The sequence below is a fragment of the Trichosurus vulpecula genome, chromosome 1, assembly GCF_011100635.1.
Source record: "Trichosurus vulpecula isolate mTriVul1 chromosome 1, mTriVul1.pri, whole genome shotgun sequence".
Lineage (NCBI taxonomy): Eukaryota > Metazoa > Chordata > Mammalia > Diprotodontia > Phalangeridae > Trichosurus > Trichosurus vulpecula.
Genome location: NC_050573.1, coordinates 466,164,558 through 466,178,062, shown reverse-complemented (window position 1 = coordinate 466,178,062; position 13,505 = coordinate 466,164,558). Strand labels below are relative to the sequence as shown.

Sequence of the window (13,505 nt, the reverse complement as noted above, 5' to 3'; positions counted from 1 at the left end):
TTCTTATTTTTCTCAGTAACTTATATTTATGGTCCTGAGTAGACATAGAGCTAAAGCCCTAAAGTCTTTCCTATTATCATCAAAATTATCTGTTTTCAATAAGCTCGTTAGTCATTGCCTTGTGACAAGAAAGGGTTGTCTTAGAAGAAGAAAGCTGAGCTACTTGACAAATCTCCAGCACAGTATGAGAACCACAAAAAGATGCTACCTTGTCTCCACATATTTGTCATTATGTGAAAAATCAAAAAGTGTCCAATTATATTCACCTTTCAGTTCAACTGTATTCACCTTTCTAATACCATAATTTCATTTTTAAAAAGAAAAAAGATCCCTAGCATATAAAAGAAGTTTTCCAGAGCAACTTATCTCTTTGAGAGTAACTAAATGACTCAGGATAGATCTGGAAAGCATCTGTAAGTGTCATCTAGTCCAATCCCTTTATTATACAAAGGATGAAGGAGGGGTACAGAGAGGGTAAGAGCGTGCTATGCATCAAGTCAGAGGCAGGACCAGAAAAGGAACCTAGATCTCCTGACCACCAGTCCTGGACATGCATTTAATGCAAAAATTTCACCTAGATTAGAGGCAACTGAAAATGACCATTGACAATTCATAAGTAAGAAAATTGGTGCTCTATTCCCCATGGCTTCAGGTCTTTTTATTCATAATTGAAGAGAAAGAGTTCTTCCTCTTCTTTTCTCAAATGCAACCCTAGTTTGATTAGCAATTTGTCTGGCCATTTCCCAGTCAATAGGCATCTAGTTTATTTCCAGTTCTTTGCCACCACAAAAAGTGCTGCTACAAGTATTTTGGCAAACATGGAGTCTTTCTTTTTTTCAACGAACTCTTTGGGGAAGCTACTTGATTTATTTCCACCAACTGCCAACCAATTAGAAGGTAGGCAATCCAACCAAGTTGAAGCATCAAGAGACAGCATGTCAAAACCGTTACCATCACTTTGATCACCGTCTCCCCTTAGACCCTGATACACATATCCCACAACCTTAAATCGAAGAGCTTTTGGAATATAACCCTGCTTCCAGCCCAGCACCTTCAGTTACCATCCAGGGATGCAATCTCTATGGAGATCTCAGAAAATAGAGTTCTAGCCACCAAAGTCTTTGGCACTGTCAATCACTTCAACATCAGAAGCTGATGTGATTTTATCAGTAAAAATAGCATGGAACCTTTACCTTTGACTTTCAGTTGAAATTTAACATGTTCACAGTCTATCTGATTAACCTATTAGTGCCTTAAGAGCAGGGACTGCCTTTTCTATTTTTATCTCCAGTGCTTAGCACATTTTATTGTTCAGTTTTTTCAGCCATGTCCAACTCTTCATGACCCCATTTGAGGTTTTCTTGCAAAGATAAGGGAGTGGCTTGCCATTTCCCTCTCTAGTTCATTTTACAGATGAGGAACTGAGGCAAACAGGATTAAGTGACTTGTCCAAGGTCATGCAGGTAGTAAGTGTCTGAGGCCAGATTTGAAATCACAAAGGTGATTCTTCCTGACTCCAGGCCCAGAATTCTTTCCACTGTACCACCTAGCTGCCCTCTTTACACATAGTTAGTGCTTAATAATATTTACTTAATGATATTTACTCATTTACTGTAATCTCTGTATCAAAGAGTATGGATATTTCAGCCATTGTATTTGCACAATCCAAATTGTTTTCCAGAATGGTTATACTAATCCATAGCTTCACCAACAATTCACTTATTAATCAATCAATCGATAGACATGCAATAAGTACCTACTATGTGCCAGGCACTGTGCTAACCACTGGGGATACAAAAAGAGGCAAAAGACTGCCCTTGCCTTCAAGGAGCTTACAGTCTAATGACAGAGATAATATACAAACACATATATACAAATAAGCTATATACAGGATAAATAGGCAATAAATATCAGAGGGAAGGAACCAGAATTAAGAGGGGTTGGGGAAGGCTTCCAGTAAAAGATAAGATTTTAATTGGCCTTAAACGAAGCCAGGGAAGTCAGTAGTAAGAGCAGAGGAAGCGGAGCATTCCAGGCATGAGGGACAGCCAGAAAAAAAATTCCCAAACCCGAGACGGAGTGTTTTATTCATAGAAGATACAGGAGAACAGTGTCACTGGATCAAAGAGTAAGGTGTAAGAAGACTGAATGAGATGGAGGGGGCTACGTTATGAAGGGCTTTGAATGTTAAACAGCATTTTGTATTTGTTTCTGGAGGCAATAGGGAGCCACTGGAGTTTATTGAGTGGGAGGGTGACATGATCAAAGCTATGCTTAAGCATCTGAATGAAGGATGGATTAGAGTCACAGGAAGAGACTTGAGGCAGGCTGACCCACCAGTGGTGAGGGCCTGCCCCACCACTAGAGTGGTGGCAGTGTCAGAGGAGAGAAGGAGGCATATTTAGGAAGTGTTACAAAGGTGAAATTAGACCTTGGCAACAGATTGGATGAGAGGAATGGGAGAGAGTGAGGAGTCTAGCCTAACTTCTAGGTTGTGAGCTGGACAACCAGGAGAATGGTCTTGCCAGAAAGATAATGAGTTTTATTTTGGGCATGTTGAATTTAAGGTGTCTACTGGACATCCATTTTGAAGTGTCTGAAACCCAGTTGGAGATTCAAGATCGGATATCAACAGAAAGTTTGGGGCAAGATAGGTAGATTTGAAAATCATCAGCATTAAATCCATGGGAGCTGATGAGATCGCCAAATGAGATAGTAAAGAGGGACAAGAGACATGGGCCCAGGACAGAGCCCTGAGGGACACCTTAAGTTAGAGGGCATGATCTAGAGCAGGATCCAGCAAAAGAGACAGAGAAGGAGTGTCAGATAAGTTGTTGGAGAACCAGGAGAGCGTGGCATCCTGAAAACCTAGAGAGAAGAGAAAATGAAGGAGAGAGTGATCAGCAGTGTCAAAGGCTGCAGAGAGGTCAAGGAGAATGAGGATTGAGAAAAGGCCATTGGACTTGGCAACTAAAAGAACATTAGTAACTTTGGAGAGAGCAGTTTCAGTGGAATGATAAAGTTGGAAACTGCATTACAAAGAGTCAAGAAAACAATAAGAGAAAATAAAGTGAAGGCACCTATTATTGAGGGTGTTTTGGAGTTTAGCTACAAAGAACAGAAGGAGTATAGGATGATAGTTAGCAGGGATGGAAGGATCAAGTGAGAGTTTTTCAGGATGGTGAAGACATGGGTACGTTTGTAGGGAGTAGGGAATGGGCCATTAGACGGGGAGAGATTGAAAATAAGTGAAAGAATGAAGATGATGAAGGGGGCAATCTGTTGGAATAGTTGGGACAGAATGGGATTGCTTGAGCAACTAGAAGGGTTAGCTTTGGTAAGGAGTGCAGCCGGGTCATCATGTGAGATAAAAGTGAAGGCAGAGATAGGGGTAGAAGTCATCTGAGTGGTAGGAGATGAGGAAGAGGGGAGAAGAGGGGACTCACAGCAAATGGCCTCAATGTTTTCTGTAGAATATGAAGCAGAATTCTCAACTGAGAGCATTTGGGGAGGAGTAGCCATGGCAGATTTGAGGAAGGATAAAAAGATTCAGAAGAATTGCTATGGACGGTAGAATTATGAGTTGCTAAGGGTGGTAGAGTAGGATTGCCTAGCAGCAGTGAGGGATTAGTTGAGATTGTAAATAAATTTGTAGTAGACCCAACCAGAACGATTGAATAATTTTCTCCATCTTCATTCAGCAGCATGTATATAGGAGCAAAGGCAGAGGATGCTAGGAGTGAGCCAAGGCTAAGGATTGCCTGTGCATAATCAGTGATATGATAGGTGGGCTAGGGATTCAAGAGAGGACAGTAAGGTTGAATTGGTTCACTAAGGGGTCATGCTGGGAAGAATGGCTAATTCAGGTGACATTACGTGAGAGAGAATTGAGGGGTCATGGTATGGATGAAAAGCAGGGTTTATAAGGGAAGGGAGAGGTGAAAAGCCAGTTCTTGTCTCACATGATAATGTAGCCTTACTCTTTACCACAGCTAATGCTTCTGCTTGTCCAAACAATCCCATTTTATCTCATCTCTTCCAACATATTGCCCCTTCTATCATCTCCACTCTTTCAAACAGCTGCCAGAATTTTGGCTGGGTGGCAGATATGAATAGCATGAACCTCAAAGGAAGAGAGTGATAGAAGTAGGAGGAGAACCTGGAAGTGGCAGTAAGTGGCAACAAGCAAGGAGTATCCCATAGCCCCTGCCTCAGTGTGTTGAGGAGAATGAGTGAGGGTGAAGCCAGTACTGGAAGCCTACTGGGTGGCCAGAGAGCCTGTGTCATCAGAGGGAAGCCAGTTTGCAGTAATAGCTAGTAGATACAAAGAATGGGAGAGGAAAAGATTTAAGATGAAGGGAAGTATGTTGCCTATGGAACAAGCATTCCAGAAGACATAGTGAAGGGGCTGAGTAGAGCTTGGCTGAAAATTTGAGGTAGGAATTTTGAGGGAGATGAGAATGAAGAATCCAGTGGTGGGGGTTGGAGGATGGAGTTTGGCTGATGATCTACAGGAGTTCAGAGTCACTGGGACGTGGAGGGTGTGATTAGGTATAAAGGCAAGCAAAGTGGGACTTTTTGTCGTCTTTTGTTTTGGAATGCTTCTCAGCACTAAGTCAATCAAATGTCTTTGATTGAGTCTTGCTTTTGTTTGTAGGAAGGCCCACACCCTTTTGCTAGTTAGGTCACTACAGGTGTGAAGCCCTCAAGAGAGGTGAAACCCTCAAGAGGTGTGCAAAGCTCTTACCCTTAAGAAGCATATATATTTACTCTGAGATTAGCATTTTGTTTGGGGTTCACTCATTTGAAGTGTTGGTGTGGAGACTCTGGGTAGCCATTAAGGAGCCCTCCAGCTTTGAAACCCCAGATGTTGGGGCTTCTCTCTCTGATAACTATGTATGTATAGCTTTTGTCAGACAGCTAGAAGCCTGTCTGTTGATTTGTGTTATTTGCTCTGTTTACATGTTCTCTGTTTGTAATTTGTGTTTGCTCTGAAGTTCAGAGTGCTTTTTCCCCTGAACTAAGTGAATGATATATGTATGTTTGATTAAAGTGAGATTGTAAACCCCTTTAAGTTGCTTTCCTTAGAAAAGCAGATCAAAGAAACTGTGCTAGCAGCCCTCCTGTGTGCTGGTGTTATTGGCCTTACACAGCCACAGTAGCGGCAAGTAGCATTGTTGTTACACCAGGTGTGAGAATGTTCATCGTTGAGTGCAGGACACCACTTGTCTTCCCAACAGAGGTTAGAAATCAGGCTGGAAGCAAGAGATAGGACACATATAGTGAGATGGTCAGATTTGAGGTCTTACCTCATAATTCCTCAACCCTCCAAAGTCTTGAGATTAGACAATGTGCCATAATCCCTCCAACATTGACTATATATCTGTCATCTTTCCCAATTTTCTGGTTGTGAGGTGAAACCTCAAGGTGGTTTTGAATTACATTTCTACTATTATTTGTGATTTGAAGTATTCTTTCATATGGTTGTTTATAATTTGTAATTTGTCTTTTGTGAATTTTTGTTCATATCCATTGACCACTTCTCTACTGAAGAATGGTTTTTGGTCTTTTATTTTTCTCTTAGTTTTCTATATATCTTGTATATCAAACCTTTATCAGAGAAATTTGATACAAGGTTTTTTGTTTTTGTTTTCTCGCTTCCCTTCTTATATCAGATATATTCATTTTGTTTGTATAGAAATTTTTAGTTTTCAGGTAACTGAAGTTAATTGTTTTACCTTTTGTAATTTCATCTGTCCCTTGTTTGCTTAAGAATACATCCCCCACACATAAGTTATAAAAGTTAAGAGATCTGCTTCTTCTAGTTTTTGTTTGTTTGCTTGTTTGTTTGTTTTTATGGTATGATCATCTTTGCTATTCAAGTCATTTCCCCCCAACTCTTATTTTGGATCTCACCAGCCATATGATTTTAAGTTATGAATTCCTCTTCTTTATTTGAACCTTAACCTAGCTTATTATGAAATTGATGTTCTTATCAAAAAAAGGCACAAGTGATTACAATGTTCCCTTCCATCTCTATGGCTGTTCCCCCTGGATTTGCAGCTAAAAGTAACATGGAGTCTGAACCAGAGATCATCAGATGCTTGAAGGTGACATTGACTGAAACGGTCAAGAGCATCATAAAGCAAATAACTTCATTGATTACTTCTTGGGAAGCCTCAGGAAGCTGTGGAGCAGCGTACCCACACAAACAAACTTTTCCCGAAAGTTTACTCAAGACAGTTCCAAAGGAATGGAGTTATAGTCCACAAGAAATGAAAAGAAAAGAGTTGGGGAAAGGTAAGTAAGTGCCCCCTTCACATTAAAACAACAGCATACAGGAGAAATTATTTCCTATTGTGTTTAGTTTTATAAATCATGAAGAATTAGAATCAGTAAGAAACATGACCTTAATATGAAGATAAGAAAAGATGATTTCTCAAATATAGCAAAATGTTTTAGTGGTTTCATTTTCTTTACTATGAGTCATCTGATGAAAGAAACTAGAAATGACAGTAGCCTTGAAACATGTTTTACATCTGACAGCCAGTTTAGCATTTCTTCATGCAATATGCCACGTCATCTTTTTCTTTTTACTACCCTAGTTTTTGCAACATGTTATGCAGTTCTAGGGCAGCTAGGTGGAGCAGTGGATAGAGTGCCAAGCCTGGATTACGGAGGACTCATCTTCCTGAATTCAAATCTGGCCTCAGATACTTCCTAGCTGTGTGACACTGGACAAGTCACTTCATCCTATTTCCCTCAGTTTCCCCATCCGTAAAATGAGCTAGAGAAGGAAATGGCAAACCACTCCAGTATCTTTGCCAAATGGGATCTGGAAGAGTCAAACATGACTGAAACAACTGAACAACACAACATGTAATTCTTGCTAATTCCTTTAGGAGGCTATTGTATAACATAAAATCCTTACTATAAAGATTGATCTGAAGTTTAGCTTATATCTTCTTTCCCTTATTTTTTTCTGAATCATGTCCCGTGTCTGTACTAGTTGTCTTAAGGACAAAAACCAGCACACCACCCAGTTATTGCACATACACTTTTGATAGACTATTCTCTTCTAATGCAGATAGTTCAAAACACCACATATTATGCCTGTTTGGGGCATTAACTATCTCAGGTGCGTTTAATGGGCATCAATTTTGGTGTATTCTTGAATGCATTTATTTGAATGCACATGAGGCAATATGGTACACTGGCTTGAATATTAGACCAGCAATTATAAAGACTCTAGTTCAAATCCTGTCTTAGATATTTACTGGTTATGTGACTCTAGATTCTATGTGCCTGTATCTCTCTGAGCCTCAGTTTCCTCACTCTTCAAAAGGGGATAGCAGCAATACTCTCAGGGTAGTTGTGAGGACCAAGTAAGATAATATATACAAAGGCCTTTGTAAGCCTTGAAATGCTATTTTTAAAAAGTGAATTATTGCTATTTTCATTGGTCTAGTTATCAGTTCCAAATTTTTGCTTTCTAGTTATTCATCCTAAATTGTTCCTTCCTTAGTTGTTTTTACGTTTTTAGATTTTTCACATTGCCTCCTTTTGTTCTTTTTTTAAAAAGATATCCACATACTTGGATCATCTTTTAAAATTTCACAATAAAATCATTTCCTTACATATTAATTATTCAAGCAAAATTTTTCTTATCTAATTTACCCTTAGTTTTCTGATACCATATACTCTGGCAACACGTTTCTTCAGTTATTCTCTGTATATATCTTGAATAATAGGTAGTTCTCTCACTACGACCTTACGTTACAAACACAAATCAAATTTTTTATCTGTGACCTTTTATATCAATGCTTTAATTCCATCCAAGGACTATGAAATTGCCCCTGAATCCTGTAAAGCCATTTAATTGAAATCAGAAAATGTCAGATTTTCATTACTAAAGTTCTTCCTTGTCCAAAAGTTGTTGCTATCTTTCTTTCATTCTGTCTTTGGGACATGTCATATATCTTGTGCCTTTCTTGAAGTCATGGTTATTTTAACCCATTAAATCACATGTGCAGTGCTATTTTATAAGTGGCTCTCAAACTCTTATTACTCTCCATGTTCTTCCTTCCTACTTTATCAATCCAGTTCTGAATTCATTCCTGCCTTCATCACCTTTTAGAAAAACAAAATCAAAGAACAGCTTGAAGTTAATCTTGATAGACACTTCAGCAGCTATTTGTTTCTTCCATCACTATAGGCTGTTTTAGTCCAAAAGGTGAAGGATTCTATGTAAGAGGACTACTAACATGTTCTTATTACCCTGAATTGGCCAATGTCGTGACCAATGAGTTGGGAATTCTGCATTATGGTCAAGAGGGGTTTGTTGGGGTTTTCTGTCTAAGGCAACCCTTTTCCTTGAAACTTGCACAGTTCTAGGAACACAGCATACAGCTAATCAATCAAGGGTACCAGACCTCACAGTAAACATATAGCAAGCTATAGACTCCCTATAATTCTACCATGCTTTCTACCATGTACCTGCTGGTAGTCAAATACCGTTAACCTGTACTCATGGTCTCTAATTATAGGGAATCCTCCACCACCCCCAAACTATAGTCTAAACTCACGTTTCCCTGTAAAGGAAGTTGGATCTCTCTTCTCTTTGTGGATTATACTGCACCATGGACTATCAAGAAAGTGGCATTTTTAATCCCTCAGAGCTTCACTGAATACAGAGCACCTATGGCTTTAGGCTTGAAAATTTTCCAATTGACATTTACATTAAGTTTCAGAAGACTTTTGAGTATCCAGGGGATGGTGCTCAGCAAATTTTCCAATACAAATCTGTGTGTAGATTTGAATTCATTTCCCATTCTATGGCTAAGTAAATTTTAGAAATCAAATCAAATCAAATAAATACTTACTGAACACCTAATTCAAACATTTTGGTAGGCCTTGGGGATAGAGGAGTTGCCAAGAGGCATAAGGAACTTACATAAATACATAAACAGTTATATAACAAGAAAAAAATTTTAAAACACTTAAAAAGGAGAGATGTCACAAAGCAATAAATTAAGAAAGTAACCTTTCTTATTGTCTTTAGTGCTTCCTTAAAGAGACAGATTATTTTCATCTATTTTGGAACCAAATTTCACACATTCATAAGAATTCTTCCAGTTTTTAATGTTTTTGAATAGATTACCTTAGGAGTGTAATGTATAATAAAATGTCACATAAAATGTGTCCCTCTTGGAGGGGGTTAGCACCTTTTGGAATAGAGGAAAAACTTGATAATTAAATGTTACAAATATCTCTCAAAATCTCTTCCATGTATTTTATTATTGATATTATTATATTTTGTTTACTATTATAAAAGCAAAATCAGTATCTTGAGTTTATATAACACCTTTTTTTCTCCTAAAGCTAATTGCTTTGAATCCATTTTTTCCAAGAGAATATAAACTCCATCAAGGCAAGGAGATATATGTTCATTTGGACCCTCAGCACTCAGCATAGTGCTTTTCAGACAGTAGGAAATTAATGTTTGTTGAATTAAATCATATTTCACATACAAATTCAATTAACAGTTGATCAACACTTATTAATAATTATAATAGCTAGAATTTGTATTGGACTTTAAGGTTTGCAAAGTGCTTTAAGTGACTTGCCCAGACTTATACAGCTAGTAAATGTCTGAGGCTGGATTTGAATTCAAGTCTTCCTAACTCTAGATCCAACACTCTATGCACTGCGCCACCTAGCTCCACACTAATGTGTTAGGCACTGTGCTAAGCACAGGGGATATGAAGAAAGGAAAAAATGCTGTCTCTACTCTCAAGGAGCTCACATTCCAATGGGAAAACAATCTGTAAATAACTATATACCTACGAAATATATATATATATATATATATATATATATATACAGAGTAGATAGAAGGTAATCTCAGAGATTAGGCACTGGAGGGAATGTGGGCCTAGGAGAGGCCTCCTCTCGCAGAAGGTGAGGTTCGATCTTGGTCCTGAAGAAAGCCAAGAGACAGAGGTGAAAAAATAGAACATGGGGATGAACCAATGCAGAAGCACAGGGACAAGAGCTGGAGTGTTTTGTAGAAAGAAGAACACATAGGCTAGTGTAGCTGAGTCTTAGAGTATGGAGAGAAATAAACTCTAAGAAGAACTCTAAATAAACTCATGGAAAACAATCAAGGGGCTTACATGCCAAACTGAGGATTTTTATTTGATCCTGAAAGTAATAGGAAGTGACTTGAGTTTATTAGGGGAATCAGGGGTGGGGATGGGGACGAGGACATGATATGCTCAGAGCTGTGCTTTAGGAAGATCCTTTTGGCGGCAGAGTGGTGGGTGAATTGGAGTGGGAAGAGACGAGCCAGGGAGACCAATTATAAGGCTATTGCAGTGGTCCAGGTAAGGAGTACCAGGATAGTGGGTTTGTGAATGGACAGAAGGAAAGGTACACACACATTTACACACATATGTATGAGATGTAAAGGTAAAAATAACAACACATTGGATTAGTGGGGTGAATGTGTATAAGGAGTCAAATGTGACACTGAGGTTATAGACCTGGATGACTGGAAAGATAGTGGTACCCCAGTAAGAGGGGAGGATTTAGGAGGAAAGATAATGAACTCTGTTTTGGACATGTTGAATTTGAGATGCTTATGGGATGTCCAGTTTAAGATGTCCAAAAGGCAGTTGGGTGGTGTATGACTCTCAGGACTCAGGAGACTAGATCTGGTAATGCATAAATTTGTGAATCATTTTCATAGAGATGATAATTGAACCCTTTGGGGGTGATGAGCTCACCAAGCAAGATTAACAGATATTTATTGAGCACATGGTTTAGATTCAAGGCACTGACACAGGCATGTCAGTCTAAGAGTCACTTGCAGGCAGATCACACTGCAACACAAGAATTTAACTTTAGTTAAAGGTTTGTATGTGTTGAATCACAAATAAGTGATATAGTGACTCAAGTCAATGAGTTCAGAAGAAGGACAGACACTACGGCATGAAGTGGCTTAGATAGGTTTCTTGACAGAGTGGCTCTAATTGGGATGAATAAATAAGATCTAGGTTCAGAGGGAGAGAGATGATGTTACATGTAGGGGGAGCAACTTGGGCAGAAGCGCAGTGAAGGAAAGAGCAAGGAGCTGTCAGTGGACAGTTTGAAACAGAAAATTCAGGTGGGGAAATTAGAAAATGAGACTAGAAAGGAAAGTTAATCTGATTGTAAAGGACTTTGAATTTAAGGCTAAGGAGGGGACACTGCAGGTAGTATGAAGCCAATTAACATCCTTGAGGCAGAGAGTAATATAATAGAAGGGGTTGTTTATGAAGATTCACCAAGATTATAGAGGATGGGTTGGAAGGAGAGAGAATGAAGAAAGGGAAACCAATTAAGAAAATATCGTAATAACATTAGCATTAGAGGAGAGCCAGAACTAGAGTGGCAGTGATATAAATGGAAAAAAAAGGACACTAAAAAGGGAAAATTTACAGGGCATGCTGATTGATGATTACATGGGGAGGTGTGGGGCTGAGAAGGAGGGAAGAATCAAAAGGCCTTGGGGAGCTGGTTTTGGGGGTAAGTCATGAGCTTTAAGATATGTTGAGTCTTTAATGTCATTCAAATACAAGTATACAGTATTCCTACTGTTCAACCGACTTCAACCATGTTGAAGATGGGTAGGAAAGGGATTTGGGCCAAATTTTGGGAGTCATCAACTCAGGTGATGATTACACTCATGGCGAAGACTGAGATCTTTGAGGAAATGAATTTAGGGAGAGAAATTTAAAGTTAAGAACTGGGTAAGTATGAGGAAAACTGTGGGTAGATTTGGGAGGCGTTGCAAGGAAGAGGAAACAGCAAAGAAAACAGAAGAAAAGGTTATAGAGGGTAGGAAGTAATCCAGGATGGGATAGTATTATAGACATCAAGACATCAGTAAGGTGGTCAACAGTGGCATATATTGAGACAGATCAGTCAGTAAGAATGAAAACTAAGGAAAGCCATTGAATTTGTTGTTGGGAGTCACTGGGGACCTTGATAATGTGTCTCAAAGCAAAAGCCTTAATTCTGAGTTTTCATGCCTTTCATTGTTCAAGAACAGACCAGGAGTTGCTTAAATTCAAATTCTTGGAATGAAACATGGTATAGTACAGTAGAGGACCAGATAGAGTACCTACTGTCTGAAGATGTCAAGCACTTTATCCTCCCAACAATTTTCTCCACAAAAATTAGACATCCCCCCCATACAACACTCCAAAAGGCACAGTGATAGAACTAGAATGTTAGTGTTAATCATACCTTTTGCTTCCTTTTTTTTTTCCCCAGGCTTCACAAGGTTTGCAGCTCAGGCGGTATCTATTGTAATCAGCGAGTTACCCACCGTGATTGCATGTTTGCCTCCCCCAATTAAGTACTTCTTTTTTCTGTCTGAGAGAAAAATGTCAAAAAACTTTGTTGAATTGAAGAAAACTGGTCTGCTTGTCTGGAACCTGATTGTAATTATATGTCGGATAGTTGAGGATGGAAACACCTTGGAATTTTTAACGGGTGCCTTGCTTGACAGTTGGAGTAAAGAGAAACTCGGTTTAGTTTGTGTGTGTTTAGAAAGCATTATGGGAAAGCAGAAAAGTAGCCCTAATCAAGTGACCCAGCGGGTTATACACAGAATTGAGCAGCAAAAACCAAACTGGATTGAAAGCCAGTTGCTGAAAGCAAGAAAATTGAGCACAGAATGGTAAGCAGCATGTGATATTTTCAAATGATGTTTTTCTTTCAGTGGGCTTATTCAAACACATTCACAATGGGAGCTTACAAACAAACAAAAACTGTGGTCACATGGGCAGGAACAGTAATTTTTCTAATTTAGTTTTTCACTTGGGGAATTTTGTTCAGCAAAGAAAAGATAAGCTATTCCTTAAAAACTAGATTGTTAGAAAGTCCTTGCCTTAAAAATTGAATTACAGCTGATACACTGAAAAAAGAGCCTTGTTAATCACCACCTTAAGATTTCTGATTTAAAAGATAGACTGGGAGATTACTGGGGAAAATTCAGGGAATCAGAGAATTCAGTTTTGATCTTTTCCATTGTGCAAATAGGTAACTAGAATCAGAGAATTCGGTTTTGATTTTTTTCCATTGTGCAAACAGTAACAGTTTATTAAATAAATTGTGATGTGGAGATTGAATTGACAAGACCATGGATATAAAGGACCTTTTCTTGCTTTCTCTGCTCCCAATTTCAGGGGAAAAATACTTTTCATCTGGTAACATGAGAGTCCTCGAGGGAGACTGGGCATATCAGACTAGGGCAATAAATGAACCTGTCTGTTTCTGCATGAAAGAAACAACTTTCCCATAGATTTGCTACCAAGGCTAAATGGTTTATACTATTGTGAAGATTTTTAAGGCTGCTTGGCATATTTAAGTATGCAAATGGAGTTGTCTTGAATTAAAAGTAACCTTCCATTTTAGAATTATATGACAGGAAGTCTCACTTCTGAAAAATGCTTTCC

At 38.7% G+C, this 13,505-nt stretch overlaps 1 protein-coding gene across 1 annotated transcript in view; it reads left to right on the top strand.

Moving 5' to 3' along the window:
* The window catches only part of KIAA0825 (KIAA0825 ortholog), a 502,236-nt gene that overhangs the window by 195,842 nt on the left and 292,889 nt on the right, over nucleotides 1–13,505 (top strand). The window contains exons 14-15 of the mRNA XM_036750217.1: nucleotides 6,064–6,300; nucleotides 12,319–12,727. Coding sequence (XP_036606112.1) covers nucleotides 6,064–6,300; nucleotides 12,319–12,727 — 646 coding nt within the window. The remainder of the gene's footprint in view (nucleotides 1–6,063; nucleotides 6,301–12,318; nucleotides 12,728–13,505) is intronic.